Source organism: Balaenoptera physalus (assembly GCF_965194825.1).
Source record: "Balaenoptera physalus genome assembly, chromosome: 10".
Taxonomy (NCBI): Eukaryota; Metazoa; Chordata; class Mammalia; order Artiodactyla; family Balaenopteridae; genus Balaenoptera; species Balaenoptera physalus.
In genome coordinates, this window is record NC_138889.1 from 88,894,719 (window position 1) to 88,906,477 (window position 11,759).

At 49.5% G+C, this 11,759-nt stretch overlaps 1 protein-coding gene across 3 annotated transcripts in view; it reads left to right on the plus strand.

Moving 5' to 3' along the window:
- NAT10 (N-acetyltransferase 10) overlaps nt 1-11,759 on the plus strand; it is a 38,875-nt gene that overhangs the window by 19,001 nt on the left and 8,115 nt on the right. For all 3 annotated transcript variants that reach the window (XM_082410425.1, XM_082410426.1, XM_082410427.1), the window contains exons 13-23: nt 2,678-2,802; nt 3,257-3,407; nt 3,691-3,787; nt 4,665-4,781; nt 5,660-5,761; nt 5,859-5,933; nt 6,486-6,602; nt 7,439-7,572; nt 7,786-7,834; nt 11,258-11,354; nt 11,439-11,549. In XM_082410425.1, the coding sequence (XP_082266551.1) occupies nt 2,678-2,802; nt 3,257-3,407; nt 3,691-3,787; nt 4,665-4,781; nt 5,660-5,761; nt 5,859-5,933; nt 6,486-6,602; nt 7,439-7,572; nt 7,786-7,834; nt 11,258-11,354; nt 11,439-11,549 (1,175 nt within the window). The remainder of the gene's footprint in view (nt 1-2,677; nt 2,803-3,256; nt 3,408-3,690; nt 3,788-4,664; nt 4,782-5,659; nt 5,762-5,858; nt 5,934-6,485; nt 6,603-7,438; nt 7,573-7,785; nt 7,835-11,257; nt 11,355-11,438; nt 11,550-11,759) is intronic.

Sequence of the window (11,759 nt, forward strand, 5' to 3'; positions counted from 1 at the left end):
TTCCTGAAGTTTGAGTCTTTGGGGCTCTGCTGCACTCTCTCCTCGGCCTTCTCCTTGGCAGCTGGCCCCTTCGTAGTAAACTATAGCTCACTTCTGGTCTGAGCTACGGCCCACCAGAACAGGCAGCACCAGACTGAAGAACTTCATAACCCAGCTGATGAGTGTCTCCTTCTGTCCGTAGGCCTGATGAAGTTCTAAAGGGCACATGGATGGCAATACCAGTGTCTTATGTCTGAGGGTTATGTGCAAATATAATATTAAAGTAACTGTATAGTTATCATAAGAAAGCAGGCTCGAGAGCTTTTTTAAAATTTTGAAATATTTAGTTCTTGTTTGCTATAGAAAAGCTAGAAAGGTAAGGTAAGCAAAAAGAAAAATCACCGGTGATCTGACCATATAGAGACAGCTTCTGTTAGAATTTTGGTGTACATTTTCTGTGCATTTATTTAACTTTTTCATTTTGAATAAGAACATAGTTTTCATAATGTTTTGAATTTGCTTTTTTATGTAAAGAATATACTGGGAATTCCCTGGCAGTCCAGCGGTTAGGACTCCGAGCTTCCACTTCTGGGGGCCTGGGTTTGATCCCTGGTTGGGGAACTAAGATCCCGCAAGCCGTGCAGCATGGCCAAAAAAAAAAAAAAAAAGAATATACTGGGAAATCTTTCCTGGTCAGTATATACATATCTTCAATAATGAAAAGATTTCTATATGGAAGTCACATCTTGAAGAGATAATTCTATATTATAGATTTATTATTTGACTGCTTTGCTTATACTGAAAACAGTTAAATAAAATGGGTTTTACTTTTTTGTGATAACTGCTTTATTGAGATATATTTAAAGTGTATAATTCAGTGATTTTTAGTATATTCATAGAGTTGTGCAACCATCACCACAGTCAGTTTTAAAACATTTTCATTACCCCAGAAAGAAACCCCATATCCTTTAATTAACATCCTCCAATTCCTTCCTATCCCCCAGTTCTAGGCAACCACTAATCAACTTTCTGTATCTATGGATTTGCCTATTCTGGGCACTTTATATAAGTGGAATCTTGGAATGTGTGGTCTTTTGTGACTGGCTTCTTTCACTAACCATAATGTTTTCAAGGTTCATCCGTGTAGCTTGTATCAGTACTTCATTCCTTTTTATGGCCAAATAATATTCCATTGTATGTTTATGCACATTTTGTTTTTCCATTCATCTTTTTGATGGTCATTTGGGTTTTTTCTCTCTTTTGGCTAGTAGCAGTAATGCTGCTGTCAACATTCATGTACAGGTTTTTGTGCAGACACGTTTTCTGTTCTCTCGGGTGTATACCTAGAAGTGGAACTAGTGGGTCAAATGATAACTTTCTGTTTAACTGTTAGGGAACTGCCAGATTGTTTTCCTAAGCGGCTGTACCATTTTACATTCCTATCGCAGTGTGTGAGGGTTCCAGTTTTTCCATATCCTTGCGAGCATTTATGTCTTTTTGAGTATAGCCAACCTAATGAGCATGAAATGGTGTCTCATGTGGTCTTCCTTTGCATTTCCCTGATGGCTGATGACGTGGGGCATCTTATATGCTTATTGGCCATTATTTCTCTTCTTTGGAGAAGTATCTATTCAGATCCTCTGCTCATTTTTCTAACTGAGTTGTCTTACTTATTATTGAGTTGTATGGAAGGGTTCCTTATATAGTCTAGATACAAGTCTCATATACATGATTTACAAAAATTTTCTCCCACTCAAAAACTTTCTCCCACTCAAGAAATTCCACTTTCTTGATAATGTTTTTTGAAGCACAAATATTTTTTTAGCTTTGTTGCTTGTGCTTACTCTTTTTTTTTTTTTTTTTAAATAAGTAAATGGAATTCCTTTGAGAATGCTTTGTTATATGGGGCAGGCAGGAGGAATAAAGCACTTCAAAATTTAATTTTTTGATCATTCTTTAAAAGTAGTATTTGAGTTAGAGGAAGTATTTATACAGTATCCTCATTTATGATAATGAATACTATGAAACAGTGTAAAACTGAAAATTAAAAAAACCCGCTGAGCAGTCTGCACCCTGTGGTCATGTGTGCTTGTGACCAAAGACAAGGAGGAAATAACAATTGAAAAGAGCTGGTTCAGTGATCAGATTATAGATGATTTCTTTTCCCCAAATTTTTTGTTACTTCTTCACGTCATCTTTTAAATGAAAGTAGTAATGAGAAAAGTTACTTGGGTGGTGGATTTGTTTAATCTTAATTTTTCCAAACTGGAAATGCTCTCTGTTCATTTTTTCAAGCATGGAACTTCTAATAGCAGCTCTTATTAATTGGCCATTTACCTGTGTTCCAGTTCCATTATGCTAAATGCTTTATTCACATCATCTTCTCAGTCCTTATTTTTTAGTTCACAGTACAGTCCTGTGAGATGTGTGGAATAGTCCCCTTTTGAGGAGGAGGCTAAAAGGGGTTGGGTTCCTTGTCCAGAGGTACTAAATGGACATGCCAGGACTTGAGCCCAGGCCCAGAGGTGAGCCACCATGCAGCCCTGCCTCCTTTGGGCATGGAAGTTCAGAAGTGACAGGGCTGTCCTTGGCCAACAGGAGTCTGGTGTTTCATTAGGATGAGGAAAGTAGTTCTCTGTCCCCTCCTAGAGAGTTGATTTGGGACCTCATGCCTGATTACCTTTGCTTTTGCTCCTAGCTACGAGGGCACTGGCCGGTCTCTGTCCCTCAAGCTAATTCAGCAGCTCCGTCAACAGAGTGCCCAGAGCCAGGTCAGCACCACCGCTGAGAACAAGACCACGACGACCGCCAGACTGGCATCAGGTACCCCTGGAGCTCTGAATGCGCCTGCAGTGCACAGCAAGTCACTTCACACTCTCCTGCGGGACCCTTCCCCTCATGACCTCATGGGCGGTAACAGACCTTCTGACCATCAGGCAGAGAGGTTGAGTCCCCAAGAGGTGAAGTTGCTTTTCTCTGAGGAACAGCAAACCAGTGACCAGATGGGAGGCTGACCTGGGCCTTCTGGTGGCTAGACTCCTGTTTGTCACCATCTCAGGGCATTGGTTGCATTGACTTAGAGAGATCCCCTTGGGATTGGTGTCGAGGCAAGTTGAACATCCACCAGAACAATTTAAAACCACTGGCTTTAAATTCTTGAGCCATATTTTGTGAGCACCATGTGACAGAGATAAAGTAGAACATTTGCCTTGCTCTTCTGGACAAAAAGTATTTACTAGTTGTTCCTCACTGTGTGTGTGTGTTTTGCGGGGAACAGCGCGAACCCTGCATGAGGTTTCCCTGCACGAGTCGATCCGATACGCCCCTGGGGACGCAGTAGAGAAGTGGCTGAACGACCTGCTGTGCCTGGATTGCCTCAACATCACTCGAATCATCTCTGGCTGCCCCTTGCCTGAAGCCTGTGAGCTGTATCCTCCTGGGTTCCATTTGCCCTGTGAAAGGGAGAGGGGACAATGGAAGAGTTGAACAAAGGGTTTTGGCCCTTTGCTTCATAGGCTGCTGCTCTAGGGAGAGGGGAACGTTCAATGCTGTTGATTTCCCTTCTTTTCCTCCCTAATGTGTTTCTGCTCAGAACCAGGGGCTCCTCTTCCCAGGTTGAGGGAAACCCGCATATCCAGGTGACCCTTGGAAGTAGTGTGTCCTGTTTTGGCTTCTCTTTGATTTGCTTTGGTTACTTAACTCCAGATCCAGCTACTATGTTAATAGAGATACGCTCTTTTGCTACCACAAAGCCTCTGAGGTTTTCCTCCAACGGCTTATGGCCCTCTACGTGGCTTCTCATTACAAGGTAACTGCAGCTAGCCCTCGGGTGAACTTTAGCAGTGAATTCCAGCACTGGGCAGTGCCTTTTGACTCGGCTTTTTGCATGTTTTGTTACCCAGTGGCTCAGGTGACCATTCCACTGGGACTTGAACGTCCTGATGTTGGCAAGGTCCAGGGGTCCTGCTGGAGGGGTTGCATTTCCCATTTTTGTTCAGGTTTGTTGTGGGCTCCAGCTTTGCATACAGAGTGTGAGATTTCTGCATGTAGCTCCATGTGTGGTAGCTGGAGAGGGTGGAAAGTTTTGCCCATTTAAAAGGGGTACTTACATTTCTTGCCTGGTGGCTAAATGGATGGGCTGAGATGACATAGCAGTTGTAATCCGGGGGCTGCTCTTTGACCTGAGACCAGCCTTATACCCCTGGGCTGTTTCTAAGGAGCAGTGAATGAGAATTTGGAATATTTGAAAGTCTTAAAAAGGCACATTGGAAAGGACACTTTTTGAGTGTCTAGGTAGCTTTTCTATGAACACCCTTTAAACGGAAAGCTGCAGGGTTGGTGTTAGAAGTGGTGAGAGGTTTTCTTGAAATAGCAGCCTCTTATCACGAAGAAGTTCACTTCCCAGCTGTGAAGTATATAGCACTAACTAAGCAGGTCTCTGCTCCGGCTCTGCAGCCTCAGCACTCGTGGTGAGGTGAGAGCAAACGTTGGAGGCTCAAGTCCCACTTAAGCCCTTACGGAGGGTCTCAGGCTGGCTGGCCAAGATGCTGGAAAGGCGCTTTGACGGGTTTCAGCACATCACTTGGCTCTGGGGAAGGCAGTTCTCCAGTCATGACTGTGGAGTAGCCTCTCGAGTGAGGACAGGATGAGGAGTGCTTCTCACTGACCGTGTTGGTGCCCCACAGAACTCTCCCAGCGATCTCCAGATGCTTTCTGATGCACCTGCTCACCACCTCTTCTGCCTCCTGCCTCCCGTGCCCCCCACCCAGAATGCCCTTCCTGAAGTGCTTGCTGTCATCCAGGTACAGAAGCTGAGGTGTCCTTGTGGCATTGATTTTGGGACCCACATAGGCATCAAGGATTAGTGGCTCGGTAACCGCAGCGCAGAAGGGGAAGCTGTTGATTCCTGGTCTCAAGCCTAGTGACTGGGTGTATCCAGGCAGGCGATTAGCGTGCATCAAAGGAAACTACCACCCAGACAGAAACCCAAAGCCCCACTGTTCATGGATGGGTGAAAATCAGAACTGGCCACTTGTATTTTGACTTGCAGCTCCTAAAACAGAACTTTGTTTTCCTCCTTTATTACTAAAGCAATACATGCTACTTGTAAAATTAGAAGACACAGATTGGGAAGATGTTTTTAATGCCTAGCCTGTACTTATGCATTTCTTTATCATTTTTCCTGTTCATAAACATGCGATCATAGTATTTGGTATTCTGGGTTTTTTTTCCAATGTGTCAGATAATCATAATCTGCATAATTTTTAAGGCTGCATTGTATTTCATGACATGCACGTACGGTACTGTGTTTAACCATCCTCCTGTTAGACCCTGGAGTCACTGACTGCACAGTTCTGTAGAGAGCCGCGTGAGCATCCTGAGTCTTAATTGATGAGCTCACATGTACACCATGTGTGGAGACCCTCTTCTAGTGTGGTTTTGCTCTCTGGGCCAGGAGGATGTCCGTATTCTGCCTTCTTAGTGACGGTGTCAGGATGCCCAGGGGACACAGTCATGAAACTTCTCTTGGAAACGGATGAGTCGGTTACAGGGTTAAGCGTGCGCTGGAGTGGAAACAGCCAGCCTAGTCAGAGCAAGGGCAGAGTGCTGGTGAGGTTCTGGGAGTGGCTCTGAGCCTGGAGCCGGCCTTTCTGTCTGCACTGTCCTGCTTCCCCAACAGGTGTGCCTCGAGGGGGAGATTTCTCGCCAGTCCATCTTGAACAGCCTGTCTCGAGGCAAGAAGGCTTCGGGGGACCTGATTCCATGGACAGTGTCGGAACAGGTGATGTGCTTTTCCTGGTGTGTCTGAGCGAGTGAAGCTGGCGGTGCTGGAGGCTGTCTTTTGTTGCTTAGTTACCGGCTTGTGTCTCCCCCCATAGTTCCAAGACCCAGACTTTGGCGGCCTTTCGGGTGGAAGAGTGGTTCGCATTGCTGTTCACCCAGATTATCAAGCGGTAACGTGTCCTCGTGTGTGCTGTAATTAGCTGCGGCCGTGTTGCTGGCCGCTCGTCAGGGCAGGTGTCCGCGGTTGTTTAAATAGGAAGCTGGTCAAGGAGTAGCAGATCCAGGTCCCCCTCTGCTGTGGACGGTTTGCCCGGGGCTGGGGGTGGGCGGGCAGGGTGATTGTATGTGCTCACTCTTTGTGAGGACAGGGGACTTGTGAACCAGATCTCCTTCCCGTAGTTACCTCCCATCTTAGAAGTCCTCACCGAGGAGTTAGCTGTAGAGTCATCGGTTCTGAGCTCACTGATCCGTGGACCAGAAAGCATGCTCAGCCATCCTCATGTTCTTGACGGGCTGGACAGTGCGAGAGTGAGGGTCATGCCACGCTAGGTCTTAAGGGTCTCTGCTTTGACCTTGTTGAGGGGTTTCATTGGTTCTCTTTGCGAAGTGCAGTTTGACCTGGAGTGAAGGCTTTCTAGAAGCAATACAGGGGCGTAGAAGTGGTGTAGACACTGAGGACATCTCTCTTCCCTTTGCCTGTTTCCCTCCGTGTTTGCTCACAGATGGGCTATGGCAGCCGAGCCCTGCAGCTGCTGCAGATGTACTATGAGGGCAGATTCCCTTGTCTCGAGGAAAAGGTCCTGGAGCCCTCACAAGAAATTCACACTGTCAGCAGTGAGGTAAGCATCTTCTGGCCGAGCTCCTGGTTCCGGGGAGGGCCACTCTCTGGGTCTTCAGGAGTATCACCAAGAGCTGTCTTGTGGTCTGGGCTCTCTGAGCAGTAGCAGCAGAGTTCCTTTCTGGTTTTGGAGAAGCTTCTCTTTCTCCAGCTGACACTGAGGCCCTCGGATCAGCAGCATCCGCCTCACCTGGAGACTCTTGACCGCTGCCCCAGACCTCCTGAACCCCAGGCTTGGGGTGGGGCCCAGGAAGCTGTCTTAGCTCCCAGGTGATGCTGACCCACATGGCAGCTTAAAGCCACCACTGTGCACTCTCCTCCTCTTAGTACTGAACCCAGACTCGGGGAAGCTCTTTCCTTCTGGGTAAGAATGCTTAACGCTAGGAACTGGGACAGCTTTTCACACGGGTTCATTTGATTTTTCACAGTGTGCCTGTTCAGGAGGTGGGAGGTGGGAAGGGGCTTATACTTAAGGTCGGGCTCAGAAGTTTGTCACTTCCCAAGACACAGAGCCATCCGGTGACAGACCTGCATCTTCAGCCCCCATCTTCAGAACCTTACCTCTGTCTCTTTGTAAATGCGTTTGGCATTTCTAAACCGTGTGGCTGTTTCCTGAATTCTGGGTTTTGAGCAGTGTGAGTCCGTGCTTGTCTAGGGGTTTGGTATCCTTAGGAATGATGACTGGACTTAGTGGTGATTTTACATTTTAAAAACCAAGACACCTGTCCCAGTTTTTGCTTTGTTCGTCCAGAGCTTGGTGTGGCAGGGGTGCTTGGGAATGTCACTAACCTTCCTCTCTCTCCGCTGGGTGGACGTGCTCTCCTCTCTGGCATCCAGGCTGTCAGCTTGCTGGAAGAGGTCGTCACTCCCCGGAAGGACCTGCCTCCCTTACTGCTCAAACTGAACGAGAGGCCTGCCGAGCACCTGGACTACCTGGGGGTGTCCTACGGCTTGACCCCCAGGCTCCTCAAGTAAGCGTCTGCCTGCCCTTCCTCCTGCAGCGTCCCTTTGGCCTCGGTGTCCTGAGAATGAGAGTCCTGTGGGCTGCGTGTCTGCCTTTGCAGTGGTGTCAGCTGTCCCTGACGCCCCCGCACCGCTGCCCTCACCCCCCGCCCTTCCCAGCTCTGTGTGTCAGCCGCTCCTAGAAGGCACACGTGGTGACCTGCTCTCTGTATCCTTTGCAGGTTCTGGAAACGAGCTGGCTTTGTTCCTGTTTATCTGAGACAGACCCCGGTGAGTGAGGCGTCTGGCAGAGGAGGGGGGTGACAGGTGTGTCCTTTCAGAGCCCTGGTGCCTCCCGCTGTGCCCTGAGTGGTGTGCCTGTGCTGCCAGGAGGCCGCTCTGAATGCCCCCGGAGCAGCCGCCCTTACGGAGGGCCACGCGGTCACTCTCCCCACTGTGCACTGTAGCGACTTCGTGCTCCACGCTGAGGTGGCGGAAGTGCACGTGGGCTTGTTCACCACGTTCTGGAATCCTGTCACTGGGGGCCTCCTCGAATTTGTATTTTTTAAAAATAGGAAGAAAAGTGGTTTTAGGGGAGGAGTGCATACTATAAGCTGGTATCTGAAGGAGGGATGTGCTTGTGTGGACAACAGAGCCATAGAGGATAAAATGGAAGATGAGAGAGTTAGTGGCTGTCAGTTCATTAAAAAAAAATTTATTTAGCACGTGCACTGAATCAAGCAGTGAGCAAGACTAGCCGTGAAGCTTATTTTCTAATGAGTAGAAATAGGCAGCAAAAAAGTGAGCAAACAAGTATTCAGATAGTGACAGTGTAATGAGTGGTCAGGCTTCCGAGGAGTGACCTTTCAAACTGCAACCTGAATGATCAGAGTGGACCAGCCACGTGACAGTCCTGCCTGCAGAAAAGTGAGCATATTCAAGCAGAGGGCACAGCAAATGTGAGGACCCGAGGCAGAAAGGAAGTTGGTGATTTGAAGGAAACAAAAGGCCAGTGTGGCTGGAGGGCCCTTGAAAAGGAAAGGGTGGTGATTCACGGCGGGGCAGGTGGGTCTGGGCAGGGACTCTGCGCTCCCTCCCTGTTCAGGTGGAGGGAGGGGTTAGAGGGAAGGTGCTGGGGCTGCCGTGTAGACGATGGACGGTGGCCCATGAGTAGAGGTGGGGAGATGAGCAGCTTGGCTGGGGAGGACGTGGTGAGGGGAGAGAAGGGCCAGATGCCAGGGGTGTTTGGGAGGTGAACTGAGAAGAGTTGAAGGATGGGGGTGTGGAAGGTAAGTGAACAGAAGTATCAAGGGTAGTTCTTTGGTTTTTGGCTGGAGAGACTGGCTGAGAAACTGGGTGTTGGAGGTGCTGTTTCCTGAGATAAGACTCAATGTGGGGCTTCCCTGGTGGCGCAGTGGTTAAGAACCCGCCTGTCAGTGCAGGGGACATGGGTTCGAGCCCTGGTCTGGGAAGATCCCACATGCCGCGGAGGAGCTAAGCCAGTGTGCCACAACTACTGAGCCTGTGCTCTAGAGCCCGTGCGCCACAACTACTGAGCCTTCGCTCTAGAGCCCGTGCGCCACAACAACTGAGCCTTCGCTCTAGAGCCCGCGAGCCACAACTACTGAGCCTGCGCTCTAGAGCCCTCGAGCCACAACTACTGAGCCCATGTGCCACAACTACTGAAGCCCACGCGCCTAGAGCCCATGCTCTGCAGCAAGAGACACCACCACAATGAGAAGCCCGCGCATCTCAATGAAGAGTGGCCCCCGCTCGCCGCAACTAGAGAAAGCCTGTGAGCAGCAACGAAGACCCAACACAGCCAAAAAATAATAATAATAAAATAAAATAATAAATAAATTAAAAAAAAAAAAGACTCAATGGGGTAGGACCAGATTTGGAGGTGGAAGTGGGAATTGTTTTTGGCATAGTAAGTGTGTGATGCCTATTAGACAGCCAAGTGTGGAAGTATGGAATAGGCAGTTGACTACAAGAGTCTGGAGATCAAGGAAGAGGTCGGGGCTGGAGAGAGATTTGAGAGCCATCAGCATACTCTTAATAGAATATACTCTCGGGGTCAAGGATTTTTTTGGTGCCGGGGGCGGGGGTGGTGTCTGTTTTCTTCACAGCTGTAACCCCGGTACTTAATAGCATCTGCTATGTATAGTACATGTTCAGTAAGTACTTTTGTTCAGTGAATAAGTATTTAAAGCTGTTGAAAGTAGGGGCTGAGCATAAAGAGGGTGAGTCCTTAGGCTCTGCAGCATTTAGAGGAATGAGTCAGGAAACACAGCAAGGGAGGCTGAGGAGTAGCCATGATCTGTAGGAGAAGGGCAGGGGCTGGGGTGTCAGAATCCAAGAATAACGAGCGTTCCAGGAAGGGGAGTCATTGCTGTCAGAGAACAAGTAAGGTTAGGACAGTTGACCACTGGATTTGTCGGCGTTGGTGATCTGAATAAAGGCAGCTTCAGTGGAGTGGCGGGATCAACCTGACCGGAGAGAATGGGAGGTGAGGAAATAGACTGAATACACGATTCCTACACCAGCCAAAGGGAGCAGAGGAATAAGATAGCTGGGGGGAGATTGGAGTCAGGGCAGGTTTGTCAGCCAGGAGATTCCAGAACATGTTTGTTTGCTGCAGGGTGTGATCCTGTAGAGATCATGCAGATGCAGGTGAGGGGGGCTGATTGCAGGACTACAGGCCCAGAAGAGGCAGGAGGGTAGGACCTGGAGTGCAGGGGCAAAGGTGGCCACCGCATCCCTCACAACAGGAGGGAAGCAAACAGTGGGCACAGAAGGTATTGGCCAGCTGGTGGAGTTGGTGCTGGGGGCACGAAGAAGTTCTCCTGGTTGCTTCTGTTTTCCCAGAGAGGGGAGGCCAGCAGCTGAGAGGGAGTGCTGGAGGTTTGGTTTTGGAGAGCTCAAGGTCAATATTCCAAGGGTGGCACCCATCTGAGAGTTCAGAGCTGGACTGATGAGGACCACTGGGTGTGTGGCTGCTTCCACGTGGGCAGGAGCAGCCGTAGAGGGGCTGGGTCCTTGTCAACGACCCTGGTCAAAGCTGGAATGTAAGTTTGGTGGTCGACTGCAAGGAACACACAACCAGTGAGTTCAGCGTGGACCACGGTATGTCCCTGTGGTCTTGTACTGTGCACTGCTTGTTTGTGACTTGGCGGTGGCGTTTTGTTACTTGAATGCCCTTCAGTTGAAATCCATTAGATATTTTTATGGTGTTGGGCTTCGTGGTTGTTGTGTAGTAGAAATTTTAAAACCTGTGGTTACTGCTCTAGTACCTAAAGGAGCCTGCACTTGCAAGCCCGTTGCCGGCAGGGGAGCTCTTGCCATGCTGTTTCTCGGCCATGCAGTTTTTGCTGCGAGCACCCAAAACACGTTGATTGGGTCATGTGGCGTTTAAGCCGCAAGGCGTCTCGGTTCAGAATCTGACCTGATGTGAGCAAGGGGCTCACAGCAGAAGACGTGCTCCGAAGGTCTGAGCAGCTTTGCGCCATCGCTGGGGCACCTGCTCAGAAGTTGCAGGGCAAAGTGGTCTCTGGAAGCTGTCGTGTAGGCAGTGGGCCCTGCGAGAATGAAGGCGAGGCCGCCTCTCCTGCTGGGGAGGAAGCAAGGGCCCGTGTGAGCGTGCTTGCCCTTCAGCAGTGACAGGTCCTTCATCAAAGGGGGTCTTGGTGCCAGTTAGGGATTTGTGTTTCCCAGAATGACCTGACCGGAGAACACTCGTGCATCATGCTGAAGACGTTGATGGACGAGGATGAGGCTGACCAGGGCGCCTGGCTCTCTGCCTTTTGGAAAGGTGAGTGGGAGTGGAGGTGGAGGGTGGCCAGGTGCAGGCACAGGGGCCTGCAGACCTCTGACACTGTGTGGTTGAACCCCGCAGATTTCCGAAGGCGATTCCTAGCCCTGCTGTCCTACCAGTTCAGCACCTTCTCTCCTTCCCTGGCTCTGAACATCCTTCAGAACAGGAACATCGGGAAACCCGTGCAGCCGGGTGAGCTGGTGGGGCGGCCGGAGGGCTGGCGGGGCTTGGTTGTGTGGAACAGGAGGTGGGCATGTGGTCCAGGAAGAGGGCTGGAGTAGGAATGGAGGGGCTGGTTCCAGGCCTGCATCTCCCCGACCCGCCTCTGCTCAGCAGGCCCTGCTCCGCCTCAGGACCGCTATCATACACTGTGCCTGTCGCCTTCATGACAGGACTTGCAGG